General features: G+C 38.1%; 1 protein-coding gene across 6 annotated transcripts in view; it reads left to right on the top strand.

Moving 5' to 3' along the window:
- LOC139454577 (sodium- and chloride-dependent betaine transporter-like) overlaps window positions 1-14,959 on the top strand; it is an 84,589-nt gene that overhangs the window by 59,098 nt on the left and 10,532 nt on the right. For all 6 annotated transcript variants that reach the window (XM_071236375.1, XM_071236377.1, XM_071236376.1 and 3 more), the window contains 4 exons: window positions 12,085-12,321; window positions 13,353-13,788; window positions 14,030-14,162; window positions 14,479-14,613. In XM_071236375.1, the coding sequence (XP_071092476.1) occupies window positions 12,087-12,321; window positions 13,353-13,788; window positions 14,030-14,162; window positions 14,479-14,613 (939 nt within the window). In that variant the 5' untranslated portion in view covers window positions 12,085-12,086. The remainder of the gene's footprint in view (window positions 1-12,084; window positions 12,322-13,352; window positions 13,789-14,029; window positions 14,163-14,478; window positions 14,614-14,959) is intronic.

Raw genomic sequence — 14,959 nt, 5'->3', positions numbered from 1 at the left:
GTAAATCAGCCTTCAATAAAGCAAAACGCGACTACAAATATTTAAACATAGCCCACGAACTAAACCACCAGGTTCAAAAACTAGTCCAAATAGCCAAAAGTAGAGACTGGAAAAAATTCTGCCAGAACGGTCTGGCGCAAAATCCACGCCATTAGAGGCTTAAAACGACATAAAAAAAACCCTAACATTAACAACTCAACCAACCCCGCCCAAAAAGCAAATAATCTCGCCAACCACTTTTCGGCCGTTAGCAGTAACAGCAACTTCAGCCAAAAATTCCAAGATAAACTTAAAACAGAAAACAAACCCACAAAAGAACCAAACAATAACAATCTAGAAATAAATCAACCCTACACAATGGAGGAGCTCCTCTACGTAATCCAAAACAGGAAAAAGGGCACAGCCCCAGGATTAGACCTAACCTCTTACCAAATAATTAAAAAACTCCCCCTAAAACTACTCCAGGCACTACTCAAACTATACAATCTCATCTACCTAAACGGACAGGTTCCTACTCCCTGGAAACAGGCCCTAGTCATACCAATCCCTAAACCTAATAAACCAACTAATCAAGCTAACTCATATAGACCAATATCCCTAACTTCAAACTTATGTAAAGTAATGGAATCAATGGCTAAAAATAGATTACAACATTACTTAACCCAAAATAACATCATAAACCCAGATCAAAGCGGTTTCACTCCTGGCCGCTCAACCCTAGATAACCTCGCCCGACTAGAACAAGATATTAAGACAGGACAACTAAATAAACAATATACCACAGGCATCTTCTTAGACTTCTCTAAAGCTTTCGGCATGGTATGGCACGATGGGCTAATACAAAAACTTTAAAAAATAGGACTCAAAGGTCAGATAATAAACTACATCCAGGACTTCTTAAACAATCGTAAAATAACCGTGGGTATAGACCAAACTCTATCGGACCAATGTCCCCTAGAAAATGGCACTCCACAGGGCAGTATCCTCAGCCCCACCCTCTCCAATATAATGATAAACGATCTATTTGAGGGTCTATCCCCTAAAGTAAACACATCAAAATTCGCGGATGATGGAGCCATCTGGATCCGCACTAAAAGCAAGAAAATGGCCAAAAATCTACTCCAAAAATCTCTTAATAAAATACAACAATGGGCTGACAAATGGGGCTTCTCCCTTAACTCAGAAAAAACAACAGGAATAGTATTCAAACATAAAAACATGAAACCCGCCTCCCCAATCCTCCAGCTAAACAATCAAACAATCAAATTTCAAAAACAAACCAAATTCTTAGGACTTATTTTCGATGAACATCTCACCTGGGATGCTCACATCCAAAACCTAACAACTAAATGCAGTAAAGACCTAAACACCCTAAGATGCCTAACTGGCTCTAACTGGGGAGCCTCCAAAGATACTCTCCTCTCTCTCTACATATCCCTAATTAGATCAAAACTAGACGACGGCTGCGCCATATACAACACCCTAAACAACTCTCTATCTAAAAAACTTGACTCAATACAATATCAGGCTCTCAAACTCATTACTCGCACCCAACATGGCACCTCCTACACCTCACTTCAGGCCTTAACAGGAGAAATGCCACTAAGTCTACGCAGGGAACAGCTAAGCTTAAATTTCTGGGCCGCGTCCGAATCAAACCTTCTCATCCAAAACTTAATAAACCAAAACATCAGCCCAAAAAACCAAGCTCTAGCTCGTAAACACCCCTTACTTACCCCAATATCCCAAAGAATAACAAACTACCTAAATGAACACCAAATTAAAAATCTTAAACAAAACTGCAAACAATCAAATATCTTCACCCCTAAACTTAAAATACCCAAAATAGACACAACACCAGCTAGCCAAATAAATAAACAAACCGACCCAAACATAGCTAAAACTACCACACTAGCATACATACACAAAAATTGGCCAAATTGGTGTCACATTTACGGGGACGGATCCTCAGATCCGACCTCCAAACACACGGGTTTCGGAGTCCATGCCACACAACCAACTAAAACCACACAATCCTTCCGACTCCCAAATAACCAATCAATATTCACGGCAGAACTAATGGGCATGGCCTCAGCCCTCCACAATCAAGAATCCAAAAACCACCAAAAAATCCTAATACTTACTGACTCCCTAAGTGGACTACAAGCCCTCCAAAACAAAAATACCAAAAACCGACCTAAATTAATAAATCAAATAATTAAAAGCTCCAACGACCTAACAAAAGCAGGCAAACAAATAACCTTCTTGTGGATACCCGCCCACGTAGGAATATACGGTAATGAAAACGCCGATAAAGCAGCTAAACTATCCCTCAAAATCCCAGAAAAAAGCTTAAACTTACCCATCTCAAAATCAGAAATTAAAAGTGTAAACAAACAAAAAATCACAAAAAGTGGCATAACCTATATCTAAACTCAAATAGCCAAATCAAAAGAGTGCTCAGCAAACCACTAACCAAACCAAAAATTCTCCATCCATCAAAAAAAATCGACAGAGTAATCACTAAACTCCAAACAGGACACACCAACCTAAATAACCACCAAAACAAATTTAAAAAACACACTACAGGTAACTGCCCACACTGCAAACAACCAGAAACACCAGAACACGCACTCATCCACTGCACACACTACCTAACACATCGAACCGCATTACAAACCACCCTCAATCTAAACAAGGCTCTCACTCTAGAAGCAATACTAAACCCACAAAATAAACTAGAAAACTTCAAGGCCTTAGGCGTATTCTTAATAAAAACGGAACTAATAAAACGCATCTAAAACCATAATAACCTACTAAATCAAAATCACATAAACAAACAATCATCCACCATACCCAGCTCCCTTAGTTCTCCTCCCCAACCCCATCGGCATCTATTCCAAATCTCAAAATTCCCAAATTCTATATAAGCAACCCCTAAAGCCCCCTCTTGGGTTGCACAGACCACCCTCGCCCCTTTCGGAAACACATTAAATGGCCTGGCCGGGCCCGTGTGCGAAATACGCATCAGTCGGAAAGCGCACGTTAAATCTCCAAAGTAAGTAAGTAAGTTAAAATGGAAGGGGTTTAAAATGGTTTCTTTCTTTGCATCCACGCATTGTGCATTGTTCAAAAACTCCTGAATCCTCATCGACTCCTGAATACTACGATTTTGACGTTGTCATCTTGATCATCAGAACCATCAAAGGCCGCAAAATACAGTAAGCAACTTTTCTCCCACTTTTCAATTAAGATGTAGACAAGTAGAACACGTTTAGTAGCGATTTAAAAAATTGTGCGAGTTTCTTAGTGTCAATAATTAGTGGAACAGACTTAAAACAGACATACGAATGGACACGTTACTGAACGTTATATATTTTAGTAACGATGATTAGTTGGAGTGACTAGTATATATTTGCAAAAAATAGATTTATAAAAGTTCAGCTTATTAAGTACAATACACCCATCAAATAGAGCTGCATGTGTCAGGGACCCAATCTAGATAGCGCCAACATCTTGAACCGCTGCGCCGGAAGTTGGTAAAATCAGAAATGATTCGCGTGATACATATATGTTGTACATATATGTGAACAGCCTCTCGTTAATAATGCCCTTTAATTGTAGTCATCTTACTATTTGATCGTTTATGCCACACAAAGCACCAAGTTCCGTTATAAAAATACGGAAAAATGAACAGATTAATCTCATGGACATATATTCAAAAATGGTAGCATAACGAATGAAGTAATTTTTTAAATTTCCATTCCCATGATACTGTTTAGATAAAACACCGTTAGCAACTTGAATGGGAATAAACAGTGGTAGCTGTCACTAGCCAAAGGATAATAGACTATACAAGAACAGTTTTAGCATCTCACACCGTCCCGACAGGCGCCAACCTCTCAAATATTGCACAACATATATTGATGGCGTATTATGATATTAATATTACATTGTTTCTTGAATACTGTGCAAAGAATATTTTGTACGATGACAGGATTCAAAACAAGTATCATTATCTTCTTTGCGAGGAATTCAGAAGTTGGAGTATTGAGAGAGGATAAGATCACTGGATGAACAACATCACTTGCTTGATAATGGTGTTACAACATACACCTAAGCGTCGCTCCTTACTGTAATAAAGACGTTGTTCATCAATATACCTTATCTCTACTCAGTTTTCATTATCGCTAAAATTAGACAAAACTGTAAAAATGGTTTAACATTCAATGTTATCAATATTAATTAACACAAGTATTGTGGTAGCACAGCTAGTCCCTGTAATTTTTTCATTTAATAATATAAATAAAAAATCACAGCGCACAGAGAAATTGAGCGAGGCTCAATTCGAACGGTATTCCCATGTTATGTTCTGTTTTTCTGAAAATGTACATGAAGCGGATTGTTCAAAATAACATGTGCTTGACATCAGGTCGATTTTATTGATATCATGTTATGGCTGTTGGAATATTATCTATGCATTATCCTGTCTAAAAATATAGATATATTTACAATATCATGTGGTCTTCATATAAACTTCTTGATATAGATATATTTACAATATCATGTGGTCTTCATATAAACTTCTTGAAGAAGTTTATATGAAGACCACATGATATTGTAAATATATCTAGATTTTTAGACAGGATAATGCATAGATAATATTCCAACAGCCATAACATGATATCAATAAAATCGACCTGATGTCAAGCACATGTTATTTTGAACAATCCGCTTCATGTATGCTGTCGATATTGCATTAACTGCCCCCAATGAATGTTCATTACAATCCATGCTTAATGTACTGCGTGAATGGTCAACACGTTGGCAACTGTCAGTGAATATGAATAAGACAAACATAATTCATTTTAGAAATCACAACCGAGATCATCGGTTTCATTGCTCTACGCTGGGCAATCACTGGTCTATGTAGAATCATATCGTTATCTGGGACTACGGGTTGACGAGCATCGAGATATGTGAAACTGTGAAAGAGTTGTACAATTCTGCCAGCCATGCTTTGTCTTTGTTTTACTCTGTTGGGTGTAAGTCTTATGATGTTTTTATGAAACTGTATGAAAGTCTTGTGGAGCCGGTGATGGCTCTGGTATATGAGGATAAAACGTTAATCTAATCCAAAATAGAGCCTGTAAATTATTTCTTGGTTTTAGTAACGGTACCACTAATGGAAACATGGGTCTCTCCTCCCCGTTTGTTACATTACATGCTAATGTTTTTAGACTACCCCAAGATTAATAACAGTTCTTGTAACGCTTTGATGAAGAAAATGGTTACTATGTTAAAGTTCATGGAGTACTAAAGTTGTTAAAACTGCCTGTAATCTTAATATTTATGATGTTATGAATATTATGACTGCTCCAATGTCCCGAAAGAAGAAAATTGCCCATATTAAAAACGTTCTCGTAAACAAAGATGAACTGAGCTGGAGAACAGAGCTTTGGAACGATAAACATAACGTTAAGGGCAATACATTAAGAACTTTCATGATCGTAACGTTGTTGCTCCTTATGTTTTAAATACAGGGACCACCGTCGCATTTTAGCTAGTTTTAGATCTGGATCGAAACAGGACGATTTACAACCCCCCAACCCTTTTAGAAAATAGAATCTGCCCGCACTGTTTTAAATTTGTTCATTAAAGTTTGTCGAAAATGAATTTCACTTTATTCAATGTTATGTCCTTTATGATCTTAGAAGTATTTTACTTAGATAATGGTCATCTCTTTTGTAACACGTGACGCGTTCATAAAATAACTTCCTCTGTAAGGTTCACACCCAATTGTCAGACATCCCATTTGGCAGGTGACCAAATCATCAGACAGACCAGTCAAGTGTGACCAGTGTATTCGCCTGGTCAAAACTACTAATTACTGTGCTGCTCTCGACTGTGGGCAGAGTAAGCTATTCAAACTCGTTAAGTGATACAGATTAACCAGATTATGATTGTGTAAGTGGCGTTTGATCTGTGTCGGGTTGTGGGTGTGTTGTTAGCACAGAGTAGTTTGTTCAGTGATATAGAATATAGGAAATTAAGAAGATTAATAAAAACAAATCGTTGAGGTTGTTTTGCATCATTTTCATTAAATATATTGTTACACAGATTAAACTGTTCCATAACCTGAGTACAATCTCACCCACTATAAGTACAGTATTATATTACATTGAGGAATTCTCTAAGATCGCAATGACAAGGTACGCCTATATTTTGCAACCTGAATCAATTCCCTGGAACGTTAAGACCATACTTTGCTCGGTTTAAACAAGAATTGCAGTTAGATCCACTTTGTCGTAGATAAGTAATAGCGAAGGCCAAACAAACAAAATTTCCCTACATTTCTGAGAGATAGCCACTCTAACATATGTACACAGAGCAGCTAAAGTAATGGGATCATCACAAACATAAATTCTATGAATGCTAAAACTCGCAATAGATGTGTACCCTACTCACACACGAGTCCCACAGGAGACAGGTCAGCCAAAGTGGCCCAGACAGAAGACGATCACACTTAAACACTTAAAGCAAAGCAAGAACAACAACTTTGAGGAATAGTGTCCTTTGCAATGATCTAATGAAATACATCAAAATGTGTGATAGCACTCGTTTCAGTTTATGTTGTATGTATAGTGTCTTTCTGATAATGAAAAAAATATAATTCCTTTTCCGCCCACAGTATGAGTGGTATGTTCCACATTAAAGTTAATAAGAAATAAATATATCCCGTAAAAATATTTTACTTCTGGTGTATGATTTGATTAAAAGTGCATAACTTATCCTGTAAATTCTCAAAATGTCTGCTTTCTGGCCACTTGGTCTGTTCCACTTTGATGAAAGGTAAACAGATAACTATTTCTTAACTAACCATCCGTGACTAATTCTGACTAAAGGTGTCGTACGCATTTTATATTGATCAAACTGTTATTAAGATCTGTACAAATGTTCTATTTCTTATGTAAAACATAACGAAATACAAATTATTTCATAACATCATATAGTTGTCATAATGAAAATAGTATTAAAGCATTATTGTTACATGCAATAATAATACTGTTCGGTATCATTAGTAAACTTAGCAACCACATATTATGTGAAACCTTCTATAAGAGGTGAAGAAATTCAATGAAGCAGTGGTAAAATCTAACCATATATACAAAATTGTATAGTTTTGGAAATACCAACTATACAAAATTGTATATTTTGGAAATACCAAATATACAAAATGTATATTTTGTATATATGGGTATTTTTTCTTGTGTAAAATGGTGCACGATTGGTTTCACAATCCGATGCAATTTTGGCAGAATCAGTTAAACTTTGCCATATGGTGTGCCACAACGGGATGTGGCGTATCTCTTTATGTTCCAGGATTTGAACTGAATAAGTCTGTTATAACATTTCACGTGTACTATCAGATTAGACGTATACTTAAAGAAATTAGTGCTCCATTACCGCAGGATCGAGAGTGGAATTCCACAAATAATAATTATGATAGGTCCGCGTATGAGCGTATTTGTCAGGAATTTAATATTTCTACGAGTAAAGATTGGCGTATTAAAGGAGCAAACCATGGTCTAGGTGTTCCTTACATAGAAGAAAAAATATCCGTCAAAGAAGAAAGCGATTATGTATATAAAGAACTTAATAAACTTCATGTTAATTTTGGTAAGTTGTAAAGTACCAGCAAACTATACGCAAGAATGTATGATCATCGTCTAAAAACCGGTGATTGGTATAAAGGCTGGGAACTTTATAGTAACGATTGGAGAGGGGATATTATGAGTTTTAAGAGTGGTTTAATTTATATTGTTACAAAATTTATACAAATGAACGATACCGCAAACGCTTGGAATGAATTTCTTAATGATAAAACGGAAAATAATTTTACTAATCCAGGATTTGTAAGAGTTAATGAATCGATAAGAACTTATGTATGGGCAATTCTAGGAGCACAATCGCAAACACGAACGTCCTTTATCGGTTCTGGGACGGCGCTCGATGCGCAAAAACAGTTTGCCTCAAACGTGGAGGACGCCATTAATTCACCAGTTGACATACCATCGTCTAATGATCACGGGCGAAAATACCACCGCATATTACGGCTAAAAATCAACAACATATCTATGAAAAAAAAGTGCTTGTATTAGGTGGAGTCACGGCTGGTTTACTCATGATTTGGTTAAATAGTTCTTAGTGAATACGTACAACAGCCCTGCAATTGCTACGATCAGCCCCCAAAAGTTTTGACTAAGCCAAGTGGTGGTCTTAGCTAATAAATTCAATAGCCAGGAAACAACACTCCCTATTATACCGGGAAGTGCGGCCGCGGCTTTCTCAGCGAGCTTTCCCAGTGCTGAACCTAATGCTTTTAAATGTTTTTTTATCCACTCTTTTATACCACCCGACGTAGGGGGTGTGGGCGGTGTACTACCACCTGTACTGCCACCGGTTAACGCGAGAGTCAAAGTCGATATAATAAATCCCAACATGGTTAAAATACTGGCAATTGTTATTCCCTGTTCTCTGAACAATGTTTTAATGTTATCGGCCAGTGTAGTGTCATCGTTGAGGACTCGATCGATAGTTTCTCGAATTCTACTGATTTGTGAACGAAGTGCGTCTCTATTAGTGGAAGCAGCCTCGATGCGGGCCAATCTTTCGTATTCTAAGTTACGCAGTCTTTCTGCAACGCGACGTCTACTGAATTCATCACCCGCCTGTTCAAGTTTTGTTTTCTCATAAGCTATATGCTTGTTGAGTTCGGATAGCTTGGCTGTATTATTGATGAGTTCTCCCCGCATTGTTTGCATTGCCTTGTCAAGACCTCGTAAATCCCTAATACTAAACTCCAAAGATGGTGGTACCTGTAACCTAGAATTATCGTAGTAGGTATCCAAGATTTCTCCGAGTCCGTTTGAGGCCACCATCGAGGAAGCTTCCAAATTATCTGTATTATCGAGTTCATCACGCATGGTTTGAAGAACCTTAGTAGTCTTTGCGGAAAGTCTACAAAACCTAATTCATCACGACCAAACACGGTGCCATGTTTACCGGCTATAGTAGACAAGGCTAGGGGCTTACAAGTACGAGAATTCATAAGATCAATATCCAGAGAGTCACGCAGTTGCAATATTCCTTTACTATCTATCGTAAACATTGAATAGTCACGACCTATTGGGTTCACATAATTTTTATCTTCTTTTAAGGCATCGTAATAATCATTGACGTTTGATTGTAAAAGTTCATCGTTAAGACTACTAAACCTGGTTTCATCAGTATCTTCGATTGGATTCTGGTTATCAAAGTCATCAAATGTACTTAGATCAAAGTCATTAATATCAAAATTAGTCATTTTTATATTAAACATAGGGTACATGTTTTCAATATAACAATGTCTTCGCAATACGGACGCAAGTTAAACCCACAACGTAGACTTCGAGATCCATTAGGGGTCAAGGCAATTCGTCAGTCTGTAACTATAACTAATAACCCTATTACCATCGATCAGAATCAAACGCTTCTGGTTCGCTTTCCTAATCTCGGCGCACACGATGTGTTAGTTCCGGGAACTGTCCGACTAGCATTTACGATTAGTTTGACTTCTACCGACGTTAACAGGGAGCCCGTTCAGAACATAGGTCGTGCTATCGTTAAGAAAATCACGATTAAAATTAGCGGTAATGAAGTTTTGAGTATCGACGATAGCGATGTATACTATTGTTACATGGATCTGTAGAGAACTGGATAAAGAGCGGGAAAACTTACAGTACCAAGGTATTTGTAATAAGAACACATTGAGAATGTGCGTGGGCGCTGAAAATGGTGTTGATACCAACGAAAAAGATAAGGCCGTTGCAGACGCATTAGGTAATCGATTCTATGTTCCCCTAGACTTTGAATTACTAGATTCCCACATGCCTTTTTATCAAGCATCCCTAGGTGATAGGTTAGAATATGAACTCACTTTTAATGAATACGGTAGAGTAATCAGAGCTGCTGAAGATGCTAGCTATTCCATTGACATTATCTCGCTGGAGTACGATATGATAACGGATCCCAAATTAGCCAGACAAATTTGTAACCATTATTCAGGAAGTTTAGCCATTTGTACGATCGCGTGCTGCGACACCGAAAGATCACGAAGGACAAAAGAGATACGATGTGGAATATCAATCTTAACGTCCCCATGAGGTCGTTGAAGGGTATTTTAATGTTGTTCGAGGACCCCTCCGATGCATTTAAAAGAAATACCGAGAAGTTCTACAATCCCAAGATTACAAAAGTAGAATTGACTATCGAGGGCGTTTCTAATCAACTATATAGTCAAGGAATGCTAGCGTATCACCAGTGGGATGAGATTAAAAAACTTCCTTCTATGAAACGCTCCCCGGAAGTTAACGCAGTCGTGAAAGATCTGTCTCTCGGGAGTGTATCAATGGGTGAATACCTCACCACGAAGTACGTGCTATTGCTCGACATGCGAACAACGGACGATGACCAACTACACGGCAGTGGGAGGAGAATAGAAAATGCTAGCGAGGGTGCCACCATACAGATAACGAAGCTCCAGGAATCGGCTGGTAAATTAAACATATATTTGTACGTGATTATGGATGCGCAACTTAATATACAGAATGGGAGATTCGTGCAAGCAATCTATTAATAATCTTTTACCTAAAGATCCGCACTGCGCTATCATATGCGGGCAAACGGGCTGCGGAAAAAACAGCTTTTATTCTAGATAATTTACAAAGTCATTATCGGGACGTTTTCGATCATATTATTATTCTGTGCCCGACTATAAGTGTTAATAAAACATACCTATCGAGAGATTGGGTAATGAATGACGCCAGGGTACACAGAGTCGATCAGAGCGATCGTTTACAAGACTGTCTCCGAGTATGTCACGAAAAATACAAAGGAGAATCAACCCTTTTCGTAATAGACGACTGCAGCGCGAGTAAAGAATTAACAACAAAAAAAGATATACTTACGTATTTAGCATTCTCCGGACGGCATACTCAACTTAGCGTTTGGGTACTTACTCAAAAATACAAATCTGTCCTGAAAGATCTCAGAGAGCAGACCAAATGGGTAGCACTCTTTCATTGCAAAGACCGAGATTCATTCGGGGAATGTTTACGCGAAAATGATGTTATTTATACCAAGCCCTAACGTGACAAAGTCAGAAAACTGTTAGCGGCAACGAAGCACTGTAAACTCGTATTAAAAACCGATCAACCAGCTGCTTATGCAATTGCTTAGCAAAAATGTAGCAAAATGAAGCAAAAATGTAGCAAAATTATTGCAAAATAATAGCAAATATAGCAAAATTACAGCAAAAATACGATAAGTTGAACATGGTTTATATGACATAAAATGTGGTTCGAAATCCTCATTCTTTCGCAACAGTTCATTATTACGGGTTGTATTGGATATGTCATATAATATTGTGTTAGACTTAAATATCTCCTTAGGTATTACATTATTGAATGCGACGAACTCATCGAACAAATGCTCAAAGAATGTGATGTTGATCAACATGTTGATAAATCTTTAGAAAAACATAGAGAAAGACTCGCGGCTTTGGTAGCCGGTGGTAAATGTTCCCAATATTTGGGTGAAAATTATACCATTGAAAAAATTGATAACATGACCGACGAAGAGATTAAAAAACTGTACGCACATTACGAGTCTAGACTGGGAGCTACCATGACTAAAACGATAGGGTCGGCTATGTTACAACTATACACAGTCATAAAAAATGCCATCTGTAGTAGCAGTATAGGTAATAAATCCGGCTCCAGTGGAAGTGGTCCAGAACCCCCATTACCTATACTACTTAATTCTTAAAGACATGTTCATGATATAGTCGGAATCGTACAATCAAGTCTAACTATTGCAGAGTTTTTTTGTGAATATAGAAACGGTTTTGTCGCTTTTATTTATCTTCTTCAGGAAGCCGCTACTAGAAGGTGAAAAGGTCGAAAGTTTCATTGGGTACATATTTTCGGAATATTAATATATAAACTATAATAAAATCAAATACTGTTTCATTGTCTGTGTCAGTGATGGCCGCTGAGGATGTATCGCAGCAACTTGAGAAACTGACCAGCGCAATCGCTCTTGAATCGGTGGGTGTCAGGGCGGATGGATGCACAGAGATGGACGGAACTCCACCTGAACCTAAATCTTCCAGGGATCAGTGGTCAACCCGACTGGACTATATTATGTCCATGATAGGCTACTGTGTTGGTTTTGGAAATTTGTGGAGATTTCCATACCTCTGCAACAGGAATGGAGGAGGTATGCGCATACCAAAATGTATTTAGTTTAACAGAAGTAATATGTCATGGAAACTATCATGTTGCACCTTAAGGGAAAATTCTTGTGAACAACTGAAGGTTACTGAAATTATTTTGTCATCTGTGGCTATGTCATATGTCATTTACCATAATGTCTCCATTGTACCAGAAATATAGTGCTTTTTAGCGATATGTGTACCGATAAATAAGTATGTACAAATATCTAGGTGAATGTTGGTAGAAACTGCAATGAACAATCATAATCAATGAACAATGAATACATCATGTGGAAATTTACAAGATCAGGTTTTCAGTCATAAAAGTCAATACAATAGGTCAAGATATGTGATACAATAAAAACGTCTCAGGCCACGACAAGAAAAATCATCAGATTAAGATTAAATACTGCCACATCACAAATTGAATAATAAAACAACACATCAATTTAACCTTGTAAATGTCGATGCATTTCTAAATATACATTTTCATGTAGATGTTTGTCTACGTAAATACGTGTTCATATATACTAAGTGTGTGTTCATGTAGGTATTAGTTCATATACATTTGACTTACGTTCTGCGTGCCCATGGTGCTACCTGCGCGTTTCTGAACATTTTGATATATACTCGACAATGCAGAGCTAAGTTAATGTGTAGTAGAATTACAATCAACCAGTTAACATTATATATTCTCCAGTAGGTATGGTAGGCAAGGCGTCGCGTTTCGCTGAGCAGATTAGCATCCCTTGGGCACGCCAAAAACCTAAGATTGTGGGTTTGAATCCCGGTTCGCCCCGATTATGATTTGTCAGCACCATACCCTTGCTATAAGGTTTTATCGAAGTGGTAAACGTCTGAGACCTGCATTATTTCGGGCTTTCCTCCCACATTAGGCCGACAGAGCGTGATATGACTGAAATACTGTTAAAAGCGGCGGTAAACACAACTCACTGACTCACTCTATACTCTCCCTAAATCTACAATATTTTGTATCTGTTCATATTTTAAAAATCCTCCTTATTTCTTGTTACAGGTGCTTTTCTGATTCCATTCGTAATATTCCTCGTCATCACGGGTCTCCCGATGTTCTACCTTGAAGCAGCGCTGGGGCAGTTCTCAGGGAAAGGGGCGGTCCAGGTTTGGAACTTCTGCCCTCTCCTTGTCTTCCCAGGTATTGGCATTGGAAGTATTATCCAGGTCGCCATCTGCCTTCCCTACTACAACATCCTCCTGGCCTGGCCCATCTACTACCTGGTGCGATCGTGCTCCTCCGTCCTGCCCTGGACGACGTGTGGCAACTGGTGGAACACGGACCTCTGCGTAGAGGACATCTCACTTCTCAGAAACTTGTCCATCAATTCCTCTGACGTGATGAACTCCCTGGCTGGCGTCAATGGTACCGCTATCAACACTGCTGCACAATGGGGGAATGCGACCCTGGCTCACACAGCTGTGGAGGAGTTCTATCAGTCAGTATTAGTTTGACATGCATTGCCATTCGCACTTATGCATGAATTACAGCAGTCCGAAGCATTATAATGTTTCTCAAGAAGTTACGGGGACAGAATAGCAAATGGTTGTGGATGCGTAAAAAGGAATTGCTCATCCAATGAGTGCATGTACTCGTAATTATTGCATGTTTACCAATCAGTTTCTTGCTTATAAACATCAGGAGAGAAATTGAAATAAATATGGTGATTTTTCTTTCAGGTACAACGTTCTACGTATATCAAATGGAATACATGAAGTTGGATCAATTCAGTGGCATTTAGTGGCCTGTCTCTTTTCCTCATATGTCGTTATTTTCCTGTGCCTATTTCGTGGAGTGAAAGCAACTGGGAAGGTGACAGTATTTGAAACGAGAGAGAAATCTGACCTTAAGTGGGCATGTCATTTGAGACATCCGCCTTCTCCCTGACATATTTGTCCCCGCCCGTTACGGTCTGACAGTTACGTCCGATAGGAAGATACCTACAACTACGTTTACAAAAAAACATTATTTAGAATATTTTCATTCAAGCATGCACGTCGCTATTTTAATGCAATAATCTTGAACGCGACGTTAAGCCACATGTCACCTCATCTCACATCATTTGAAAGTAAAATGATTTTTTTTTATTGTGCAGATGTTATGTAAGAATAAGTGTTCTGTGTTACAGATAGTGTACATAACAGCTTTGCTGCCCTACATTCTCCTGACCACTATCCTGATAAGGTGCCTGATGTTGCCTGGCTCTGGTGATGGCATTGCATATTACATGAAACCAGATTTCAGCAAACTTCTCGAAATTCAGGTATTGTAGTTCAAGTGTAGCATAATGTTTTAGACAAGCACCAAGTCGTGAGAAATCTCACTCCAAATACATAACGTTATTAAAATACCCCCTGTGTAAAGTCACTTCAAATAAAAAAATATGACTCATTACTTCTTTGGATTTGTTGCCAATGTGGATACATGATTTCATGTCGTTTTTCAATTTTTGCAAAAAATATATAAATTATCTTAAAAGATAAGGCTATAATATCTTGTGGCTGAATCTTATGCATCATTTTCTTGCTGATGAATAAATGTGGTGATGGTTTGTGACAAGGCAGGTCCTGACTTACTTGTTTGTAGCTCTCCGTCATGTTGTGTCAAAT

Source organism: Haliotis cracherodii, unplaced genomic scaffold, assembly GCF_022045235.1.
Source record: "Haliotis cracherodii isolate W230 unplaced genomic scaffold, xgHalCrac1.p SCAF_10, whole genome shotgun sequence".
NCBI classification, from domain to species: Eukaryota; Metazoa; Mollusca; class Gastropoda; order Lepetellida; family Haliotidae; genus Haliotis; species Haliotis cracherodii.
This window is presented reverse-complemented; position numbering and strand designations above follow the sequence as displayed.